This window comes from Euprymna scolopes, chromosome 8 (genome assembly GCF_053919585.1).
Source record: "Euprymna scolopes isolate OS-2025 chromosome 8, ASM5391958v1, whole genome shotgun sequence".
Taxonomy (NCBI): domain Eukaryota; kingdom Metazoa; phylum Mollusca; class Cephalopoda; order Sepiida; family Sepiolidae; genus Euprymna; species Euprymna scolopes.
The window spans coordinates 145,908,250-145,933,971 of NC_136489.1; the positions used below are offsets into that span (position 1 = coordinate 145,908,250).

Below are 25,722 nucleotides of genomic sequence, written 5' to 3' on the forward strand. Positions count from 1 at the left end.
ACTTAACACCAGATACATACATAAAACTTATAACTATTAATGTATATAAAAAAAAGACTCTGGCATTAAATGACCACATAGGTTGATATGCCATAAAACCAACCAATCAATCAATTAATCAAAATAATTTTTATTTGTTTTTATGGGCTAATCTTCCTTCCATTCATCTTGCAGCCAAGTATCTGTGAACTATTTCCTTTCTTAGAGTGGATCCTTGGATGGAGGGATTTTGGGTTCAAACAAAATAAGGAATCTTTTTTGAATAACATCAAAGGATTTTGTAGCAGTGAGTACAGCTATTCTTTTATTTCACTTAGTGTTTTTTTTTTTTAATTCTAAAATTTGTATAACATAAACTGCCATAAGACAATTCTTTAGAAGTATCTTTTTCTTGTTTTTAAGAAATATCTTTTCGTATTTTCTAAAAAAAAATATTTTTTTCTTTTTCTCTCAAGCCCATCCTTATCACTTCCTACAGTGTTTTCTTTTGGCTTGCCCTTATGAACTGACCTTGCTATCTTAGTTGCTTTACATCTACTAATCCATTTTTTCAACATAGCCATTGAAATCCTTTACCAATAGAGTATTTAAAAAAATAATTCCTATCCTTTTAATATAGGGTAATGGTTGTGATATATTAGTCATGAAGTTACTTCTGAATTTTATGAATCATTCAAAAATCTTATTAAAAGAACAAAAATCTGTTGCCTTTATGTTTTGACCATTTTTTTTCTATTTAAGTGATGCCTTAAAAAAGAAAAAGTTAATTATTAATTTGAGAAAAATTCTCAACTGTATAAATAATTTTTTTGTAGCTTCCAATATTCCCTTATTGGTTCAACCTGAAGGCACTTCCACAAGTGGACGCTATGGTTTGCTCAAATTCTGGTGAGTAGAACTTTTTTTGTACCCATTATTTTAATTTTGTTAATTTTCTTTTCTTTTACAAAGCTCTAGTCTGTGTTTTTTGTTTTAAGTATGAAGTGCATTTTACTTTGATTACATTTAAAAGCTGAACATATTTAAATCTAGCTGCAGTAACCATTACTTGTGTATGTCAAGCAAGACAGTAATCTTAACTTAATGAGATCCTTCATTTCTTTATACAGCTTCACTAAAAAGATATTCACACTGTTTATCTTTAGATTATTGTCCTCATCAACTTTGCTATTTTAATTTTTAGATTTTAAACACTGAAGCTTCTTTCTTCAGTTCATTTTTTGCTGGTGTTTCCTCTTATTTACTTTTTTTCATATTCAGATATGATCTCGCATAAATCCGATCAGCTGATGATTACATATGCTTATTTCTTTAGAAATAATGTACATCAAACAATTGTGTGAAACAAAGCATGAACTTTTTCATAAACTGCTGCCTTTCTTGATCCCTTGCTGTTACTTTTTAGTCAATACTAATGTAGAAATGAGCATCACAAATTAATAGCTCATTAGATTTATGTAAGAAACACATTCGCAAATAAGCGTTTGTTCCCCTTTTTTATACAAAGGAGCCACCACTTATCAAGGCCCGGAGGTCACTCGAGGATAAGGGTTAATGAGTGTACAGTGGTCAATAGGAACATGTCAGTCATTGTTAGTAATGCAAATTTGGTAAATTAGATTACTTAAGGGGATGGCTCATCAAGAATTTGTTCATGTTGGACTTGAAGACAACCATATTGTAGTCAGTTGGAAAGCAGGAAAACAGAAAAGAGTTCCACAGGCGTGCAGTTCTAAGAAAGAAGCTTTGTTTATGGTATCCATGTTTAGATTTAGGCACAGATAAAGAGTGTAGGAAATTATTGATAGTGGTTTCAGCTAGACGAGTGTCTTTCATGAAAGTTTGGCAAGAAGGGACCTTAGATTGGACCTCAGACAAGCACTTGCCATGAAAATAACGATAAAGCAGAGACAAGCTCGCAGTGTCTCTTCTGTGGGAAAGAGGTTGCAGGGAAGAGAAAAAGGCATCCCCCCACTGAGCTATTTTGAATTCTGAAGTCTATTTTGAACTCTATCAAGGCAGGATAAGCTGCTTCTAGCAGCTCCTGCCCAGATGTGGCAATAATACTCCATTCTTGGATTTACTTAGCTCTTATACAGGTAGAGAATTGCATCAGCAGTGGGATATCTATTGGAGCAGTAGAACGATCCCACCATTTTCCCAGCAGCCCTGGCAACGGATTTGATGTACGTGTCCATCTCAGATCAGGAGTAAAGGTCAGACCTAGAAGTTTGTCAAAGCATGGAGCCTCCCCAAGACGAGAGCTATTCATTTCAATTGATGCCATATGGTAATCAGAGCATTGATGATGGAAAGATAGAGGCTTGGTCTTAGATGCATTAAAAGTAACCAGTCACCTCTTTCCCCACTGTACCACATGCTCACCATAGATGGTAGTGTCGTCAGCAGAAATGTCTACGAATGATCTAAGGATGTAGTGTGGAAGATCATTGATGTAGATCAGAAAGAGAGTTGGACTCCAGCATTAATAGTGTGAGCTTCTGATTTCTGCACATCAACCACTACTCTTATGAACCTATCATAGAGAAATGATTTAATAATTGAAAAGACATTTCCAGCTATACCATAACTGGAAATCTTGTGGAGTAGACCTTTATGCCATACTCTATATTCAGATTAATAGTTGATAATATTGGAACATCTTAGCACATGTGCAAACTCTTTTAAATGTCTTAATATCCAATCAACCTTTCTCTTGATTATCCCTCTCTTCATTCATTTTTCCACAAAATCTAAAGAAATGTTCTAGAAATCAGTCTACAGTTAGTAATATATGGTTTCTTCTTTAAAAACTAGTTCAATTTTTAATATGAATAAATGCCTTTTAATATATAAAATTTCAGACATTGTAAGACAATCTTTTACTCCTTTAGTCCAACATTTTCTTGGGGTTTTTTTTTCTGTTTCTTTTGAATGTAACGTTTTGCTGAAGAACAATTGCATGTCAAAATTACTAAAAGTTCCTTTACCAAAATGATCGTATATTGATATTTGAAAATGAGGCTACATCTAAGAGAGACCACTTTCATAATCTTGTCCAGGGTTGCCAGATTGGCTTTTTTTACAGCTAAGTTTTGCTCATTTTTAAGCAGTTTGTCCTTTAAAAATTGTATTTGGCCTTTTTCAAAACCTGATGTACAAACTAAGGAAAGAACAAGCGAAATATTATGTAGATTACTTAAATAAACTTATTTTTATCTTTCTAAAATCTATAAGATTATCTTTTCTAATATCTAAAATCTATCAGATTTTCAAAGTCAGGCCCAAATAGCATTTAAATTAACAAATCAAATTCTGTTTCTAACAGATTAATTTTTCATTTATTGTTGTACTGTGCGATATAATACAATTTATTTTTAAGAATTACTTTGAATATGAAACGTTTTGAATAATCATCTAAAAGAATCAGTAAATTTAAACAGGGTTTGCATAGGTTTGAAAAGTCCTTGAATGTTTTTACTTTTGTCTTGAAAGTTTTGCTCTATTACCTTGAAAAATCTTTGAAAATATGGAAAATGTCTTCAAAATAGTGTTCTTTATGTCCAGTAAAAATCTGTTGAAATATTAAAAATGAAATCAAAATAGTTTTTTTTTTTTTTCTCAAGTATTAGTAAAAACCATTAAAATATTTTTTAAATATTGAAATAAAATAAAAATACATTGTTCTGAAATTGCAGTGGAACAGGAGTTATTTCCCTTCATCATGAAATTGCCTAATGTTTTCCATATAAAATTGGGTAGTTTTTTGATAAAGAGATGTAACTCTTGTATCTACAATACCAGAAATTCAAAATTTTAAAGTAAAACAAACGCAGGAAGATTTAGCAACAAATGGAAAAAAGGGTAAAAAAAATTTAAATATACAATAAATAAATGTTACCACAAGCAATAAAAATTACTCTTCTACCTGGCTCATTTTTTTGTGTTTTTAAGTAGTTTTTAATGCTCTTTATCTGATCTCAAAATTCTGATACAAAAAATTGCAAACAAAAACGAAATTTCAAGTGAGTTTGTTTTTAGAGATTCGAAAAGGAAAGAGTTTGAGGCTCAATTACAAGGAGATGCAACTTGGGTTCCTTACAGAAAAGCGCATCAAGGAAGCTATAAACAATGGGGTATCTGAGAGACTATTAAATTGGCAGTGTGGTAAAGAAAATCTATAAATATAAAAGCAAAAATGTGTGTATGTATGTTCGCTTTTTGTGTATGTCCAAGAAAGGCTTTTTTCCGAGAAGCAATCGGTTGACTCACTTAAAACTTTTTATATCACACCTAAATGATAATATCTACGAGTTAACAACCGGGGTCGCCTGTCTATTTAATTTGCCCAACTTTCAAAAGATAAATATTCAAGATTTTTCGATCACCGCATGTCAGCAAAAACCGTCCTCTCATGACGAGTTTGCTTCTACGCATGCGTCATATGACGTCAGAACATGATTTAGTTTAAATACTTGAAAAAGCGACACAATTTCGTCGACGTCATCTTAGCTCAGTTGCTTAGAGCGCAGCCTATTTATTTAAAGGTTTTGGGTTCGAATAGTGGTGTGAGATGTCTTTTTCTTTTTTCTTTTTCGATTTTTTAAATTTTAATATTGAAGCAGGGTTATTTAAGCCATTTTTCACGTGTCTTTTTTTTTTGGGGGGGGGGTATTTTTCAGATTTTTTTAACGTTTATTTTTCTGTTTCGCGTTTTCTTTTTTTGTTTTTCCCATTTTTACATTTAACATCGTTCGCCTTACGTTATTTTTTTTTATTATTTCGCTTATTCGTATGTTTTGATTAACACCCACACCCCGCTCCCGCCCGAGCACACACACACCTCCAAACACCCGGGCAACGCCGGGTACCCCCCCCCCGGGTTATTTAAGCCATTTTTCACGTTTTTTTTTTTAAATTATTTTTCAGATTTTTTACAGAAGTTTTAACGTTCATTTTTCTGTTTCGCGTTTTCTTTTTTTGTTTTTTCCCATTTTTACATTTAACATCATTCGTTTGCCTTATGTTAGTTTTTCTTGTGTTTTTTTTTTTTTTTTTTAAATATTTACTTCGCTTATTATGTTTTGATTAACACCTCCCCCCCCCTTCCCAAGCACACACACTTCTAAACACTCGGGCAACGCCTAGTCTATTATATAAATCTCACCTGTTTGTTTAAATTTATGTATGTATGTTTGCCTAAAACTTTTGACAGAGGCAACAAATTTCCATGAGATAGGTATTGTTTTGAAGCTCGACCCTTCGGACGACCAATATCGAAAAATTGTCCCAAAACATTAATTCCTTCACCCTCAATTGGGCTACTTTCTACAGGGAGGGGTCGCTTTCTTTGCCGATATTGTCAAGAGTTATCACCTCTTTTCGATTGTCTAGCCTTAATTTAAACCTACGTCACTTCTGGTTTGGCAATGGGCACAACAGCAAACACATCACTTTTTTTTTTTCCTTTCCTTCTTCTGTACAGGTTCGAGCCTGCTTACTATTCCGATTTTTTTTCTCAACCAACATCGTTACACACACCTCCCATTTTCTTTTCTGCCTTCTCGTCATGGGTTCGAGCTTGCTTGTCTCTGTCTTATCTCAACCCAAAACTGATTGCTACAATTTAAAAGTGTATTTAACATTTTTGAGGACTGATAGTGTTAAGCAGATAAAGTGTCGTTGGATTTGAAAAGTTTGTGGCATTCAACCACATGAGTGTGAAGATGACAGGCTTGACAAACTGTTCACAACTTACATGGCTGATCTTTGTAACAGCAAGCTGCTTCAAGTTGTGAAAACTTTTCTGGTACTCTCTCATGGTCAGGTAAATATTGAGAGGATTCTCTGTGAACAAAGAAATAGAGGTGGAGAATATGAAGAATGGAGTGACACATCTGTGATCAAGGCAGCAAGAGGGGGGTGTATCAAGTCTCGATAACCAATCCCTCTATTGTTTTATGTTCTATAGCTAGACACGTATAACATGTACCTGGAAAAACAAAGAAGAGACAAACGGACAAAAACTCAAGAGAAAGGCAGATAGAAAAATTGAATAAGAAAGTGAGAGTAGAAGATGAAAGCAAAGAATTCTGAAAATTTGAACCTGTTGGCAGTCACTGACTTTCAGAAAGTCAACCTTATGGAAAAAACTGAAGCTCCAAAAAATACTTCAAACTAAACAAGAATTGAAAATGATTCAAAATCACTGAATGACAAAGTGTTGTGAGATTAACTTGTAAATATTTGACCAGATTTGTTGTGCGTTAGAGAACTTCATGTAAATAATAGTGACCTTTAAAACTACTTCATGAAACAGACATAAATGAAAATCATTATTCCTGTTGTCAGTTAAGTTTTTGGTTTGTTATATCATTGTTTATATATCAAATTTTGCTTTGAAAACTTGAATTTGGTTTAGAGAAGGCTTTGAAAACTTTGAAAAGCCTTGAAAATGGACATTGAATGTGAACACTGAAAATCTGTTAAAGTTTAAAAATCATCTACGTTAAGTTTAAAAATGTGTAAACAAATAAAAACTAAAATGACGTTACTGCACCTGGGCAATAATTTTGCAGGTACTAGTGATGGGACGATTCCAAAATTGTTTATCAATTCGATACAATTACAGATTCTGTTTGAAATTTCCAATTCAGATACAATTTTCAATTCCAATGTATATATACCAAAGTTATGTTTAAAAAAAAAAAAAAAAAAAAAAATTAAAATTTGTTTAAGATTTTTAATATAATACTAGACTACCCGTGACCCGTTGGGTCAATATGTTATATTAGCTATGGAATTCAGGTATGAGCGTGACACTTGTGACGAAAAGAAAATAGGTTTTTTTTTGACATAACAGAAACATTTCTATGAAAAAAAGAATATAGATAGATTTCTATAAGTCGTTCTGTTTATTATGATTATTTTTGAAAAAAAAAAAAATTTACAGTTACTGAATTATAAGTGGTTGGCCATACTTATAGGTAAATGTGCACTGAACAGATACCATAATACTTATAGTTAAATTCAAATTTTGATATATCTGCTTTTTTTTTTTATATATATATATATATACATCGTTCATTTCTATATTACGTTTAAGTTACTTTAAACCCCACTCTTCCCAAGATAAATAATAATTTCGAAATAATGTTAATATTTCAGCGTCCCAATTGTTCTTTTGGTTTTTCGCATTTAAACAATCCAAATAAACAATTGTTAATACTATCTGCTTCTTTTTTTTTTTTTAGATTGTTCATTTCTCTATTACGTTTGTTATTTTAAACCCTACTCTTCCCATGTTAAATGATAATTTCGAAATAATAACGTTAATATTTCAGTGCACAGGTCATGTGTGCATGCGCAACCGGATGTCGTAAACTGGAAAGTGGGTTACATACATCGTTACAAGATCATTTGAGTTTTATAATTATATAGATTGTACTGGAACAAAATCTATAAAACTTCTTTCCTTTTTATCTCATCAATAAGTTATTAAAAAAACAAAAACATTAGTAAACTTTTTCTATATTGAAAAATTCATTAATTAATGAATGCTTATTTTCATTTTCAAGATGCAAACATTTCTTCATAAATGAATTTGCTTAAAAAAAAAACAATATTAGAATGATTTAATTTAAAAATATTTGAAAAGAAATATAAATATTTTTAGTTAAAGATCAAGAAAAACATTTATTTTTTATGATTTTGTTTTACAAACTTAACTATATTGTACATATTTTACAAAGAATGACAATAGCTCAATTATAGAGAAAAAATTACAGAGAAATCTAGAAAAAATAAAGAGATCGAAATAGAAAGTTTACTTACTACTGGATATTTTAGACTTCAAGTTAAATTATTATAGAAAATCACATGGACGATAAAAGGCTTTCAAGGGGCTTCTGCCAAACGAAAGCACGTTAAGTCCTCAAAATACTGTTTTGTTCGAAAATGAATATACTTTCAAATAAATTAATAAATAATATATATTATATATTTTTTTAGAGTTTTAAGTAAATAAAGTGATAAAAACCTGAACATCATAAAACAGCGTTTTCAGTAAGATTTTGTAATAACCCAGATTTGTAAATGCTTGTATAGTTTTAGTTATAAAATTAATATTCAAATGTAATAAGAAAATCTAATATAAAGTAATAAAAAAAATTTAATGTTCAATTTTAATTTATTTTTTATTTTATGCTGCAGCACTTGGCCATTTTCTCTTGACTTTCCACTGCAACCAGTAAGTAAATGTTTTCAAATTTAGTTTTAACTGACAATGCTATCAGTTCAATGTGTGCAACTATTAGATTGAGAAGAAAGTTCTGGAAGTTTTAGTTTTGATTTCAAGTGATGTATTTTCAAATAAGTTTTTGTTACCTGTACTTTATAAATCATTTTAAAAAGCATTTTTCACTTAAATCAAATCATTTAAATTACAACCATTGTAAAACAAAGATGGAAAAAAAAGTAAATTCGCACAATTTTCTTATTTCAATTCAAGCTAGGCCGAAAAGCTGCTGAAACAGTTTGCTATATCAATGAAGGATTTGGCCCAGGAACCACAACTGAACGCACAGCACAATAGTGGTTTAAGAAATTTTGTATTGGTAACAAGTCTTGAAGATGATGAGCATAGTGGTCGGCCATCGGATGTTGACAACGATCAATTAAGAGCCTTAGTCAAAGCCAATCCATGGACTTGCTTCTAAATTAGACATAACGTATATGACGATTTCCAACCACTTAGGAGATATTGGAAAGATCAAAACGTGTGATAAATGAGTGCCTCACAAACAGCAGTCAAAAGAAACACCATTATAAAGTGTTATCTTTTACGAAACAAGAACCCATTTTTAGACTGGTTTGTGACGTGATGAAAAGTGGGTTCTTTACAACAACTGGTGATGCCACACACACAGCATTAGTTTTTTTTAATGTAGTCGAAACCATTACAGCAGGAAAGTACTGTCAACAAATAGATAAAAAGCATCAGAAACTTCAACAACACGCAGCATTAGTCAACAGAAAAGGCCCAATTCTCCTCCACGACAATGCCCAACAGTATGTTGCTAATCCAACTTTGCAGAAGTTGAGTGAATTGGACCATGAAACTCTCATCCGCCATACTCTCATCTACCAACTACCACTTTTTAAAACATCTAGACAACTTTCTGCATGAGAAATGATTCAAAAACCTAAGCGATATCAAAAATGTCTTCGGCAACTTCATCGCCGTCAGAACGCAACTCATATAGATAACTTGTTTTGCATTGACAAAAACGTGCTAATGCTGATGATGCTTATTTCGATCAATAAATTTTTGTTAGAGCGGAGATATGTTCATCTAAATTTAAAAGTTAAAAACTGTAAGAACTTTGTCAACCTGATATGAAAAGGTCATCTATGTATAATCATATGCAATAGGTGTGTACATAAAAACCAATACTTTCATTTCTTATGTTCATGTTGTTAACCTCCTTTTCTTGCTTCAAGTAATAAGATAAACTTATAGAAAAGTAAGGTTGAAAAATCCTCAACCACACTTCCTATTATTTGACATTGCTTATATCCAGTGGTAGGGGAAAATTCAAAATAACCAGAAGCAATGCTGGACTAAGCAGAGAATGACTGATTTTATTTAGTTTTTTTTTTTCTAGACTAGTTGCCAGTGCTTAAGTCTAGTCTAAACTAATATTTCACATATAATCAGGGCACAAAGATGGATTCCTACCATTATGAAGAGTATTAGAGAAAGTAACTTGGTTATTTCCTAATTTACAGCACTTGGTATTTAAAAATTACCCATCTAAGCACTGATTATTGAATGATTTTGAACTCCTCATATTGATTCTAATTTTAATTTCACTTATTACTTCTTTCACTTCAGATGACGTTGCATGTGTCCAGACCTCAAATTTTTCAAATTGCTGTGGTAAGGTCATAATTTTGTTTTTGCAAAATATTTTATAAAGCTAGAATACAACTTGTTCAATTTAATTATTAAAAAAATTCTCTGGCTGCAGAATACCCCCCCCCCCCTGACATGTCTGAGTGTCCTACAAGTTTTATAATTTTGGACCAAGATTGTTTTCATTTTGTCCATTCATAGACGTTGTCTATCCATCTTTTGATTGATTTCCATGTATTATGTCTTTAACGCATATTTTGAATAGCTCCACATTGAAATGCTTAATGTGACTAAATAATCTCGAGACTTTACATTTGATAACAGGATATTTATGGGATGCCAGAGTTTTGATACTGATGTGATCAGATAATTTATGATCATTAATGAAATGTGTGATGTTGTTTTAGGTTTCTACTTTCTGGCATAGTTTTATGGTCCAGTTGACACCTGCAAGTCATAAGACTGCAAGACAGATTTCGCTTTTGATTTTGTATGGTATGAATTTAGAAGTTAGTTTTCTTATGAACATGGAATCATGGGAAAATCTTTATTATTCCAGTCATCAAAGGAGCAACCAGGCTCATAAAAAAGAATTTCAAAACGACCTGGCAAATATATTTGAACAAAGTGCGAAATGCAAAACAATTACGCTAAAATAATCTTTCGGTTAATGCCTCTATAGGATGTCTCAGTAGAATTAGAATGCCACATCTTCAGTAAAAACAAAAAAAATCTTGTTACTATCATGTATTAAATGTTGGTCATCATTTATTAAAATTGCATGATTCTAATGGCATTCGTTTCCCTTTTCTTAGAGCACCTTAAATAGCCGGTGGTGGGAGGACCTCTTCTGGTGTCTGTTTGTTCCAGCTACTTGGTTTACCATAAGGTAAGACATTTTTTTTTCCTGCTTCAAATCAGTTATTTGACTATTTTCTATTGAAACAAAAATGCATATGCTTCATTTGCTTTAAAAAAAATTGTGAGAAACCATAAATTATTTTGACTTTATAACTTGTCTTGATTATTGATAGTGTCTGCAAAAATAAAAAGCCAAGCTTTTAAAAATGATGCACAAATTAAAAAAACAAATGGTTCACAGAAGTTTTAAATGATCATTCATTTCTTATATTTGCCTTGTTTGTATATCTTATAATCGAGAGTATGTCTATCCGTAACTAAAGCCATGTCGCTATCTACTTTACAATAGACCTACATTTTTTAATTTGATTCTTAAATTTGATCTATCTTTAAATCATTCAATTAATATGTACATGGTTCAAAGTGAATTGGATGCCTTCTTAGCATATTGATTGGTTAAAAACTCTTATTACTAATTAATTTCAGTATTGATTTTTAATTTGATTTTATTTTTATACATATTCAGAATAATTTTGGATAAATCTTGGAGGAAAACAAAAAAAAACTATCCTTTTATTTACATAAGTGCATTTTTTTACAGTACAATAAGTGAATGCAAGCATTTTACCTACTATCATACACTCATTAATACAGTTTGAATTATTTTTAATATTTTACCTACTATCATACACTCATTAATACAGTTTGAATTATTTTTAATATTTTACCTACTATCATACACTCATTAATACAGTTTGAATTATTTTTAATATTTTACCTACTATCATACACTCATTAATACAGTTTGAATTATTTTTAATATTTTACCTACTATCATACACTCATTAATACAGTTTGAATTATTTTTAATATTTTACCTACTATCATACACTCATTAATACAGTTTGAATTATTTTTAATATTTTACCTACTATCATACACTCATTAATACAGTTTGAATTATTTTTAATATTTTACCTACTATCATACACTCATTAATACAGTTTGAATTATTTTTAATATTTTACCTACTATCATACACTCATTAATACAGTTTGAATTATTTTTAATATTTTACCTACTATCATACACTCATTAATACAGTTTGAATTATTTTTAATATTTTACCTACTATCATACACTCATTAATACAGTTTGAATTATTTTTAATATTTTACCTACTATCATACACTCATTAATACAGTTTGAATTATTTTTAATATTTTACCTACTATCATACACTCATTAATACAGTTTGAATTATTTTTAATATTTTGATTAATATTTGAAAAAATATCAAAAAAGATAATTTCTCGTTACTGTAGTAGCCATCATACCATTACTAAGAATTCTCTTCTAAATAAAACATTTTTAATAAATTTAAATATTTTTTTTGTGTTGATCAACAAAAATTAACATTAAAAAATATATTGATATCCAAAGAAAAATACAAAATTTTACTTTGTTCAAGACAAAAGAAATATGTAAGCAACAAACCTCTTGCATCCCTTTTGTAATTTTTTGTACATTAAAGATTAATTTATTAAACGTTTCATTTTTTTTTTACTCATTAAACAAATAAAATTGATATATAATTAAAAAAATCTTGATAATGTCAAACTAGATCACCAATCACCTGTTGGGTCAGTATTAGCTATATATCTTGTATATAAAGTACAGTCAGTTTTTCTTGCATATCATTGACTTAAACAGCTTTTAATACAAGTTACAAAATTAACCTTTTACTCATTTTAATTTCTTTTACTCATTTTAATTTCTTAATTTTAATTTCTTTAATTTTAGATTGATTAGTTACATAGTTTTTAAAGTCAATTGTGTCTTGCATTCTAATAATCGAGATTAAAGTGTAAATAGAAAATATATGAACCTGAAGGTCAGAGGTTACATTATTGTTAAAATAACTAAGATAATCATAATCCAAATTTATTTGCTGTGCATTTTAGCAACAAAACTAGTTGATGTCAATAAAATTGTAACAATTTATTTTCATTTTATATAATTGTGTATTTGGTAAAAACTATTGTTATACTTCAGATGTTTACCAGTCATGGAGAAACCTAAATCTGTGTCTGCTGAAGAATTCTCTGAAGATGTCCGACAAAAAGTTGCAGCTGATTTACAATTGATCACAACTGATTTCACTACAGCTGACAAAGCTGAGCTACAAAAGAAGCACCACCAGAACAGATTTCATTGTTAGTTGACATTTTTTATACTTGATTAACCAAATTTGGTCTTTTGCTATTCTTCAACATTGTTGTTAAGAATGAACAAGCACTTTAATACTACTGTACTATTGTTCCCAACCTTGAACCCTATATTATTTTATTTTTAATTTCTATATTTCAGATTTTTTACATTCAAAGGGCTTGATATCCTTTCAAATTAAGCTTTATAACAGTACATAATTAAGAGATTTATCTTAACACTTGATTTTGTATTGAATAAATTTTCAATTTATATTTAAAACTTTGGCAAAATTTTGTACAATAATCATGACAAAAATATTGGAAAGAAAATTTAATTAATAGTGTTAATTCCCTTTCTTTTTATTTACTTATGTCTAAATGAGAAACAATAACATTTTTATTTACTTATGTCTAAATGAGAAACATAACAGACAATAACATTTTTATTTACTTATGTCTAAATGAGAAACAGACAATAACATTTTTACAATGAATAATGATATTGAAGCCTATTTTTAAATATTTCAAATCAATCAAAAGTATTGCAATCGATTTTCTTGAATCAAGTAATTCATATATGCAGCAAATGATCACTTCTTTTTTGCTCAATAGGCACATTTTATTACCAATGTTTTACTTTGTCTAAAACTAGATACCAAGAGGTTATTCTTGAGAATGTTTCTATTGTAACATTTTATTATCTCAGGTTTGAGCCGTCCCCAAACAGCTGCTGCTGAGCAAGAAGAGAGTTTACTTAAAGTCGATCCTGAAATGCAGAAAATGATCAATCAAGTGAAAGATGTTCTTCCTAATGTTCATGTGATGGATATTGCACAAGATCTTGGTAAGGTTCAATTTGATATAATGTTCATTGTAAAAACAAAACTATACAACATCCATCTTATTCTTGCAATGTTTTATTTTCTTTAAAATGCATTCAAGTCTTAATTTGAGAGATTTGATTAATTATCATTTCTGTCAAATCCACTCCAATCCAGAGGAGGAGTATCTGTAAGAATTCCATCCATTTATTAAATAGAATTTGTCCTAGGCATGCCAATAAACTGCCTAAGATTGGCCCTAGGAGCATACAGAACTTCCCCCGTGAACAGTCTATACACGGAAGCACACGAACCCCCACTAGATCTAAGGCGAGAAAAGTTGGCCCTTCAATATTTACTGAAACTGAAGTCTTGCCGAAACAACCCTGTATACCAATGTACCTTCTATCCTAAATATGAAGAACTCTTTAACATGAGAAGAAAAACTATCAAAACTTTCGGGCTCCGAATGAAGGAAAGCATTGAAGAATCGAAAATTCCAATCTCCAGCATTCACAACTTCATACTGCCTAAAGCACCCCCATGGACCATGAAACAAGTAGAAATAAAACTGAACCTAAACAAAAAGTCCAAATCTACTACAAACCCTATTGAATACCACGACGAACTTCAACATTTAAAATTACAATATTCAGACTACACCTTTATCTACACAGACGGGTCTAAAAGCAACAATCACACTGGATGTGCAGCAACGTACCATAAAACCACAATGAAGAGAAATCTTCAAAATGAAGCATCTATATTCACTGCAGAGACTATAGCTATTGATCTAGCACTCAACATAATTTCAGAGGAAACCACCAAAAACTTCATCATTCTCACAGATTCTCTATCAGTCCTATTATCTATACAAAATCAAAAACAAGAAAATCCACTAACAACAAAATTAATAGAAAAAATCAATATCCTTTCAACTACTAAAAACATTATTCTTGTCTGGATCCCCAGCCATGTGGGGATCAAAGGCAATGACAGAGCAGATACAGCTGCAAAAAGATCTTCTCACCTTCCAACTGACAATTTTAAGATTCCACATACTGATCTTAGACCCCAGATAAAAGCATACATACAGGAAAAATGGCAACTGCAGTGGAGTCAGCAAGAGGGCAACAAATTATACTCAATCAAACCTGAACTTAAGGAACGATGTCCGGACATCAAGAGATCACGCCGAGAAGATGTAATACTGACTCGGCTGCGCATAGGACACACCAACTTTACTCATTCTTATATACTAAATGGAGAATCGGCACCAGAGTGCATCCCATGCCAGGAGACACTCACAGTAAAACATATCCTAGTTGGGTGTGATGACCTTGCCCCAACTAGAAAATTATATTATACAGAAAGCAATATGGAAGACCTTTTTGAAAAGGTCAATTCAGCAAATATTCTAGCATACCTAAGGAAAGTAAATTTATATAAGGAAATTTAAAGTCACCCAAATATACACATCCATGTATAAATACAACATTTAATTTCTTAGTTCAATTTTATAAAAAAAAGGGAGGAAAGGCTGAAAAAGCCCCCCCCCCCCAATAAAAAAAAGTTTTTAAAAAAATTAAAAAAAAGGACTCCGGCATTAAATGACTACATAGGTTGATATGCCGTAAAACCAATCAATCAATCAATCAATCAAAACAATATTTCAGCCAACATTCTTCTGGCCTTCATCAAGTGGTTACCATGACAGGATAGGAACTCTGAATCCCCTGACTGCATTCACTGCAATTACTGCCTTCTGTAGTTGTCGTCTCACCACGTTTTGGCCAAGTAAGCCTCTGGCCGGCTTTGGGTAGGATTGAAACCACTATTTTCAGACAATTCTCACCTAGAACCGTAGAGATTCAACGTCTCTATCCACTGCGCCACGGGCCCCAAAGGGCGATCAAGGTTGAATTTTTTCGGTCTTATAAATTCATGTTTATTTTTTATCTTCCGTAGTCGGGTCCGTACCGAGTGGTATATATTATTTAATTGGAATTCAGTATTGAGATGAGTGTTGTTTTATTAATTTTATTTATTGCAGACCAAAACGTGGTAAGACGACAACAACTACAGAAGGCAGTGGATGCAGTCAGGAGATTCAGAGTTCCTATCTGTCGTGGTTACCACCTGACGAAGGCCAGAAGAATAGTTGGCCAAAACGTTGTGAAACAACTAAGGAAAAGATGAGGATAATACTCATCTCAATAATGACTTCCAATTAAATAATATATAGAATGACTTGATTTAGCATAAAATAACCTGAAAATAGTTAATATACCATAAAATATTACCAAATTTACCATCTGGATTTTGACCCCACATGGATGACTTTATCTTTTGAACATCTTATCTTCACAATAAATTAGTGTTTTTTTTTTTTGTTTTTTTTTCATAATGCTTGCTTAAATTTCAAATATATTAAACAAAAAAACACTGGAAAATTTTCATACAAGTTATAGTAATGTATAGGATTTTTTTTTTTTTTTTAAGCTCAAACCAAAGATGTTGACATAACAATAACAAATATTTTGGAAAGAGAGGCCAAGAATGAAGCATCCACAAGTCAATCTGCTGACACGACGACCAGCAATTATTCTTCACCAAATACATCTTGTGTAAGTATGTTTACTCTTAATTTTGTTGCAAGATTACTTATTAACAATTACTTTATTTGCCAAATAAATATACCATATTTCTTTTATACAGGAAATTCATAATTTTGTGTCCAATTAAGTCAAACTACACAAGATACATTTATACATGATCTAAATTGTAAAAATACTTTACAGCATTGGATCCAGTATGACTGAAGTCACCAGGGACTAAACCATATAAAATTTTTTACTGGTAGTTGTTTTAATAACAACACTGAAATTAGGTCAAGCAGTAAATTTTTTTTTTTTTACTTTCCTAATAAAATAGTTGCTAGAAAAGAGGGTGATGTAAGGAGAAATGTTAGTGTTTTTAATGCATCTATTTTGTTAGTCAGGCAATGTTGAGGAATCCAGCTAATCTTGTAAGTTACAATTATGAAAATGAAAGTCTTAAAATTTAGAAATAAACAAATTATTTGTTACACTTGATTATTTAAGTATGATCAACAGTCATTTGTATTTCTTTAAGTAATTTTACTGAAAGAAGTATGACTTTTAGCATTAACTTATTTCTTTTAATCAATCATCTCTAAGATAAGTCTGCCAATGTTATATATTAATCGCCCTGTACCATTGCATTTTCTTAACTAAAAGAAAAAAATCATCCTAATGTTTATTTTGTAAAGAAAAAAACTGAAATGAGTAAATTCATTTATTTCTGCCTACGTGATAGTCTTTGGCTTAATGCAAACGACATTAATCCAAATGGATTAATGTAAATGAGATTAAGTCAATGCTGAAACAAATATTGGATTATTCTCATGATCTTTCTAGTTTCATGTTTTGGCCAATCTGTAATATTCTTCAGTACAATAAACAGGGAACTAATAATTATAAGTAGATTAGGACAACCGTTAGAAAATTGCAATATTAGTAATGACAAAAATAAAACTTGAGAAAAGAGTAATTCTATAACAAGTCGTGTGTGTGTGTATGCTGTACATCAAGGTAAGATCATCATGTGTTGTCTCCAAGCAAAGAAATGAAAGGATAGAATATAAAATACATTTTCACTTATTCACTTGTCGTATTAAGTCATTTTCAAGACTGATATAATAACTCATTTTGATCTTTATTTTCACTAACGTTTAACTTAAACATTGTAAAATGCTTTAACTCTGAGAAATAAAAAGAAAAAAAAAGCCAAATCTCGCTTTTCTTAGTAAAGGTTTTATTTGCTAAAAGTGCATAGATATTATACATGGTTTATATAATTTTAAGATTCTTAGATGGGTTCAAGTTAATCGAGGGGGTGGAAGGGATCTTAAAACCATGACATTTTTCCCCCTCCAGAATTATGACGGAGGATAGAATTAGGAGATATAGTCTCCAGTTAGAAAGTCTTTGTATTTACTATGCACTTTTCTTCTAGATGATCTTCGTATGGGGTGTTAAATCTGTAGTATCGGCTTTTTGAGAAATATTGATTTCTTCTTTCGGCAATGTATTTGGTTTTTTTACATTGATAATATGAAGTTCTTTAGGGGTCCCGGTTCTTGTAGAGATATTTATAAGTATTTTCTTCATTTGAAGATTTAGGGGCTATATCTCCTACATTAACAGCAGTTTCTATACCAGAAGTTAGGCATTAATGTAGGTTGATTTCTAAAAGTGTAGGTGTTGTTACAGGAGGATCATACATAGTCTTTTTAGCATAATTTCTGATGTATATGAGCCTTCTTTTGGCCAAGTAGGAATAAGAGTTCCAGAAGTGAACTTACAATTATATTTAAATCGTCTTTCATGCAGCATCACATTCGCCGTGGTGCAGAGTATCAAGCAAGACGTTTTCCCAATAAAATAGTTTCATATTACAAGAGTGTAGTTATTTGAATTGCTTTCCATAAAGTGCCATCAAGTTTTTAAACTTATCTGTTTCCTACTTGTTTTAGAAGTGGTAATACCTTTTTCTAATAAAAACTTTTTAGTCTCTTCTGCAAGACTGCCAACACCCCTGTCAGTGTGTACCATCCCCCAAAATTGAAAATATTTGACTTAGTGTATAATGGTTTTGCTTGTCATATCTCTACAGGGGAAAGCGAAAGCATTTCTCGTTCTAGTAAAATGGCAGTCGTGTAATACCAGGATGGCATAATTGAACATGTAAATTGTGAAGGTCTGCTAAGGTGTAAGTGAGGAGACTGATAAAAAAAAAAAAATACTAAATTTAAATTGGGAAAATTCAACTTTCCAACGGTATATTTTGTCATTCTTATTATTTTTTAGATTTACTAAAAATAAAGCTATTGCTTTTTGATCTGCTATGTGAAAAAGTGTCACTATTTTCCAGAGACTTAACAGCTTCTTTTTTGACTGCATGGTGTTTGATCTTATTGAAGCTGAGGGACCTTGGGAAAAATGCGACTAGTCAGCCTTGTTGATTTAGAGTAGCGGCTATGCAGTACTTACTAGCATCTCGATCAATGGTTATAAGAATAATGTTTAATTTGTTTTGGTATAATAAATAGATTTAAATCTTTAGCAATAGTTTCACTAATGAAAGTCTCTACATTGCCAAAATCTACTACAATATTAACAACGTAACCATTTATTTTACATTTCACTGAAGTAATGTCTTCTGTTTTTGTTTCAAATCCGGCAAGATAGGGTGGAGAAGAGTCAAATTCATAAAATGTAACAGCAGTAACTGAAGCTGTGCATACCTTAATGTCTTCTTTTTACATTTTTTTGCATTCAGCATGATGTGTCCGACATAGTAGCTGCAAATGGTGTGGGTTCTCACAGAAGAAACAAGCACTAAAGCGTTTAATATTTTTCCTTATAGTAGCTACATGAACAGATTCCGGAAGACTTATGGTAGCAGTCATTGTATTGCTACTATTTTCGTAGCATTCAGTGTTTTATGACTTATTCTAATGATCTAGCTATGTTTCTTGGAGAGTGTTAGGATTCTTCAAGTAAGCATTGGCAAATAAGAGAAGGTGATGCCACTGATAAACGTGTTCCGTATATGTTGCCTTTTTTCTTCAGCAGTGACAGCAGTTATTAGGAATGATTTAGCAAGAACTTACAATTGGAGTATAAACACATTAATAGTTTGGACAGGGTGCTTTCTGAGAGTTAGTAGCTGATGTCTATTATATACAACATATGCAGCGTCTTGTGCTTTCGTAGCACTAATAATTGGTGCTGCTTACATTGTTGTATACTGCTACAGATAGTGTTGATTAATGCAAAACATTTTTTTTTGAGATGTTCCCGATCTCACTGTGATTACCGATCGCACTCTGATAACTTTTGGACATCAGTTTCTAATGCTTGTACCATCTTTGATTGCAGAGTTGATGATCTCACATCAAATTTCTCAGGTCGTATTCTGTCCTTTTTTTTTTCTTGTTTTGACTTTTAGTGAATAAAATTGTCATTAAAAGGAAATATCCAAATCACAAATTCCTTAGTAAAGGTTTTATTTGCTAAAAAGTGTACATAGAAATTATATATGATTTATATAATCTTTACTGAAGATTCTTAGACAGGGTCAAATTAATCAAGGTAGTGGAAAGGATGTTAAAATCATAATGATTGTACATAGATACTCTCTGCGTTATTTAGCATAGAGTAGAAATATTTGCTGTTTTGAAGTTCAATTCATTATGAAATTTAAATAGGGATTGGAATCTATTTTTATGATAATGTTTGTTAATACATGATAGTGTCGTCTAGGAAGACATTTGTTAGTAATTACATCAGGTGGCAAAAAGAAAAGTCTTATTTATTTGCCTCCCCTTAAATGCAAAGTTCAGGTATGTGCAAAAGGTATAAAAATTTTGACCCCCTCTCTTTACTTAAAAATTCACCAAAAATCAGAAAATTAACTAATTTTAATGAAATTTTTATTATCATATAACGATCACGGAATATGATGAACACATCATTTTTACTTAGATCTTAATGGAAATGTATTTTGTTTAAACAAAAAATACCTTTACTAAAGTTATGGTTTTCAGCAGTAAAAAAAAAAAAAAATTCATGGATTTATTTTTGCTTTTTTTATGAAAATAAAACCTCGTAAATTGTAACAATTAAAAAAAAAAATTTAATTTTTATAGGAACGTTACAAAAAAGCCCCTAAAGTCTGTATCGATGAATTCGATATAACTCAAAAAAAAATATATTTCTTGAACTACCAATATTATCATGGAATTAAGTATTGTTTATTTAATATTTTCACACAAAAAAATTATAATTGCAAAAAGTATTTCTACTTTTTTTTTTTTTTTTTTAAATTACAGGTTTCACATAATTTTTATATGTACAATTCTAATATTTTCCTTGCTTGCATGAATGTGAAACTTTTGGTGTAACATAATTTTTATATAATCTTGAAAAATAAAACTTTTTTTTTAATTTAAAAGCAGGAACATAGAAAAATAATTAAATTAACAAATAGTAAAAAAAATGGACTAACGTTCACAATAGGAATGTACAGATGCACATCTGGGAGAAAAAAAGAAAAACCAGCACTCCCTAACTCCCTTTAACTATCTGACATCATTTTCAGACAGGCTTTCGACTGTCTGAAATTTTGGGCTTCCATCTGACAAGGACTTTTTCCCTTTGGTTGAATGAAGTGAAAATCTCATGCTTTTGGAAGCTAATTAAGCTATGATTTATACAAACAAGGTGTTTCTTTTTTTTTTTTTTTTTTTTTTTTTTTTTTTTTTTTTTTAATTCAATACTTTACTAATTATCTTTGAAATAGACCCAGAAAACTAATATTTATCTTTCAAAAGATTTTTACAATAAATATATTTAACTTCAAAATTTAGCTGAATTCGTTAGCTCGCCGTGAAAACATTTTATAACTTTTATTTTTTTCCTTTTGGAAATTAACTTTAATCTTTAAAATACAATCAAAAAGTAGTCAGAAACTTACAAAAAAAAAATGTTAAATCGGTTTTCAAAACTGTCCCCCTATTTTTATTCAACCATTTTTGGCCGTACTTAGCAAAATTAGACACGAGGATGATTTTTTTTTTTTTTTTTTTTTTTTTTTTGTGGAAAAAATTCAGCTCCACCTATAAAGGGAAACTTTGGATATTGGAAAACGAAATAAAAAATACATTTTGAATTCTTTTATTTAAAGACCTCAAACACAAGACTTTCCATAGTGGGAATGTGGAATTCATTCTTTGTCTATCTTATTCATAACTAGATGCATTCTGTCTTATTTGTTGAAAGTTTTGTTAATGACTTTAGTTATTTCATGAGATGAAATTTCTAACATGTATTACATTGTAAGTTTGTATTTGATGTTAATGCTTAATAATCTGATATTTGAACATAGTCCACTTAATGTTTGAATAAAATGCAATACTAACATAATATTTGGGAATTAACAACTTTTCATATAATAACAATTTTCAGAGATTAAAAAGCAAAAAAAAACTGAACATTTTAGTCTGTCAGCATTAACAAATTGTTTTAATAATGATGCTTATAAGAAACAGAAAAAGGTGGTTTTTATTTTTATCGTTATACAGAACAAATATATTTTGTTTCAAACTGACCTTTTATTAAAACTAACAGAACTTATCAAAATTTGAGGCCCTGTCAGTGGGGCATGTGATTGTATTAGTAACCATAATAATTTTTTATTTAAATGTTAATAAAAGTAGCTCGAGTGTGACTTCAATAACAATTGTTAATATTATGTCCAAATACAATCAAGTAATTTCCATTGTATGTATTTTTTTTTCTGCCACAAAAGTTCTGTTTGTTTTCATTTACAGATGACTCCTGACAATGTGTACAAAGCAAAATTCTTTTCTAAAATTGGTGAAGATCGTCAGAAGTCATTGGAAGAGCGCAAGAAACAGATGCTAGCAACAGCTCGACAAAGATATATTTCTAAACATGGCCTCAACTAATTTCTTCAAAGGAAGTTCTGATCTATTTTTTACCATTTTTTTGCTTCCAAAGTGAATCTTCCAGTTTTATTTATCTTCTCTCACTCCATCCTTCCTTTTATAATTATTTTTTATTTTAATTTTTCTCCTTTAACCTTTTTCTATTTTTTGTTCTCTTTTTGTTTTGTTTTTTTGTTTTTTTTGCTTGTGTTGAGGTGTTTCTGCTAAAACTTTAAGAATATTCCACCTTTGAACATTTTTACATTAGTCTCTGACATTTATCAAGACTAAAAAACTTTTCATAAATTTTGAATAATGAAATCTTGTTATAAGATTAACAAAAATAAGAGGAGAGCGTGGGATGGGATGGGGGGCTAGTTGAATTTCAGGAGCAAGGAAACCTGATACACTTAACTTTTTTTTTTACAGTGTATGTCTCTTTGAAACCTTGCTAGCAATAATTTGTTTTTCACACAAAACATTTTTATTTAACATTCAATTTATTAAATAACAATTGTATTTCATTAATTCTTTGAAAATTTTGGATATTTCAGAAGGCAAATTTTGAAATAGAAATTCTTTTATTTTTTGTCTTTTTACTAAAGAAATTTAAATTAAGAATGTGACGAGGTGTATGTTTTTCTATTATCAAAGGCATCATTAGCTGCATGTGTGTATTCCCCCCCCCTTTCATTTTTTTTCTCCATGATACAATCAAGTGATGTTGGTGCTGATAATTTTAGCAAAATCTTTTTTCCTGTATCAGTAATAGATCCACTTATTTGCAATTAAGAATAAGCATGGAAGAAATGAAAGCAAATGTATTATATATGATGCGTAAAATTGTAGTCATCTTGATACTTGTTGATTGAAAATGAAGTTATAGTAATTTTCCTATATCAATAAGGCCAGATTTTCGATCCCTTTTGAAGTCGGCAGTATTAGTGACTAATCAAATTATTACTATATAAATAATTCCCTTGCATATAAAAATATAGCCTCTTAGATTTAAGTGTAATTATAATTTTAATATTTTAGACTCTGCCCTGTATTATATATATATTTTTTTTTATTATAAAAAAAAAAAAAAAGCAGACATCTATAAAATGCACCTCAGCAGGTATGTTTAGGAAACACAATGAAAAGACCCATAAACATATTTGATTATAAAATTTGATTTGTTTATAAAAGTTGTCTACTACTTGTAATCAATAAAATCATTTTTTGATTAAGGGCAGAGGACAGTTCGAAATATTAAAATTATAACATGTATAATTTGATTTCCAATAAAGCTTATATATAATTTTTATCCAAGAAATACATTTGTGAATTTAGTGTGTGTATGTATGTTATCCAGTAATGATGATGCCTGATGCAAATAATTTTGAAATCCTGACCATCTACTAAACATGGCATAAAGTGAAAAGAACATATTTACAACACAAAACTATATCCTCACTCATAAGAATAAAAAAAGTTTCTGCTGGGTATGTTGCTTACCTGTTTCATGCCAATCTTTTCTTTTCCTTAAAACATTTTTTTTTCTTCTAAATTTTGATTTGGCTTAACTTTTTAATCACCAGTAATCTATACACATTTCATAATTTAGAATTTGCAACTTGATGCTGTAAACTTTTGAAAAATGGGGGCATAAAGGAAGCTAAAATGAATATATTATATATATTAAAATAAAAAATTTTTGTACAAGTTATTGAAAGTATATTTCATTGCATGTAATGTAATGATCAATTGGTCACGACCATTAATGGTCCAAATGAAAGGAGATTCTGGCTATCAATAGCTTGGATTTGGTAAATCAATGGTTTCTGGCAATAAAATATTTTTACGGATAAAACTTTATTCTTTGTCTTTTTTAATCACTGTGTTATATAAAAATTGTTGAATGTAATTAGCTTTTAGATCTTCTCTTTGACTTTAGAGTGCAATGTTTAGATTCAATCTTGAGGTACATACTCCTGACTAATTTGAGAGGCAGCAAAATCTCAACACTTCACTAACGTCCCTAGATGTGCGAAAACCTTCTACTGTAATAGTTTCTTCCCTCAGATTGCTAGACTTTGGAATTCCCTACTTGTTTCCTGCGTCTCTGACTGTACTAACCTGTAGTTAAGACATCTTGCTGCTCAACTCTCCATAGTACCATGTTAGACATGATTCCAAATAGCTTTTTATGTTCCTAGTGGCAATATGCCTTGAGTGAAAAAGTAAAAGAAAAAAAAATGTATTAACTTTCCAAGATTTTCTGTTTCTCACTACGTTAACTGATTGCTTTGAAAGTTCATACTTTATGGGATCTTCTGTAGTTGTGTTTTTTTCTGTACCTTCTTACATCCACTGACTATTCATTTTATGTCTGTAAAGTTTTAATACTTCAACTACAGAGGATATTGATGAGAATTTAAAAAACATTTTTTTACATGATCTATTACTTTCACTCCATACACTGCCTTCATTTTATGATTTTGATTGTCAATTTCACACTCCAAACCATATTGGAATACATGCATGTTGATAATCTTGGCTTTCGTCTGATATGATGTATGGCTTGAAATGAGAACTATTCTCTTTTTATTAAAAGCTGAACATGAAAGACTTATCCAATGTTGTAAGGATTCCTAACAGAACTTGCATGTTACAAAATGCATCAACCTGTGAATTTCTTTATCATTAGTTTTAGAATTGTTGGTTTTTGAGCAGTTTATTTTCAAGCAGAAGTGGTCTTCTCTAGAGTTGTTACTGACCTCAATGTTGTCAGACTAACTTGAATTTGATGTTCTGTGCTCACCAATCTAGAATTCTAATTTAAATTTAGTTTTTATTTTAAAAACTACAGATCAGTTTCTAATTTGTCAGATTGTATGTAACTACTCACTTGTGCAGCAAGTTGATGTGATATCATTAATGTTTCTGCACCAAGTGTTGGGAAGTTGGGGTTGGGAAGAAGTATGACAAAAGATGAGAAGAAATAAATTTATATGGGAACAAATTTCTAGGAAATAATGTTGGTGGAAAGACAAAGGTGCACAAAAGGAAACACATGGGATTGAACAATGGATGCAGGTATATTTATATTTTATGTTTGCTGAGACTTTGTGGGGGTGACTGAGTTTTGGGACAGTTAACAACAGTCCTAGTTGGAGACTTGGTGGTCCCATAATAGAGATTCGGCAGAAAAGAAAATTGCTGGGGACTAATACAACCAGACAGCTAGCAACAGACAACACTGGGGTTCCTATTTCTATGCAACAGTATCTCACACACACATGAAGTCCCCATTTTGTGTTGTTCTATCATAGCATGATCACAAATATGATCATCAAGTCATTGATATTGGGAGAAGAGTCATTATAGAAGAAA

The 25,722-nt window shown here is 30.5% G+C and overlaps 1 protein-coding gene across 1 annotated transcript in view; it reads left to right on the plus strand.

Annotated features, from left to right (window-relative positions):
* Positions 1–24,199, plus strand: part of LOC145283816 (lipid droplet-regulating VLDL assembly factor AUP1-like) — a 73,517-nt gene extending 49,318 nt beyond the window's left edge. The window contains exons 4-12 of the mRNA XM_080132904.1: positions 175–286; positions 816–888; positions 8,212–8,248; positions 9,896–9,940; positions 10,732–10,805; positions 12,833–12,993; positions 13,694–13,831; positions 16,311–16,435; positions 22,228–24,199. Of these exons, the coding sequence (XP_079989030.1) occupies positions 175–286; positions 816–888; positions 8,212–8,248; positions 9,896–9,940; positions 10,732–10,805; positions 12,833–12,993; positions 13,694–13,831; positions 16,311–16,435; positions 22,228–22,365 (903 nt within the window). The 3' untranslated portion in view covers positions 22,366–24,199. The remainder of the gene's footprint in view (positions 1–174; positions 287–815; positions 889–8,211; positions 8,249–9,895; positions 9,941–10,731; positions 10,806–12,832; positions 12,994–13,693; positions 13,832–16,310; positions 16,436–22,227) is intronic.
* Positions 24,200–25,722: the final 1,523 nt, after the last annotated feature.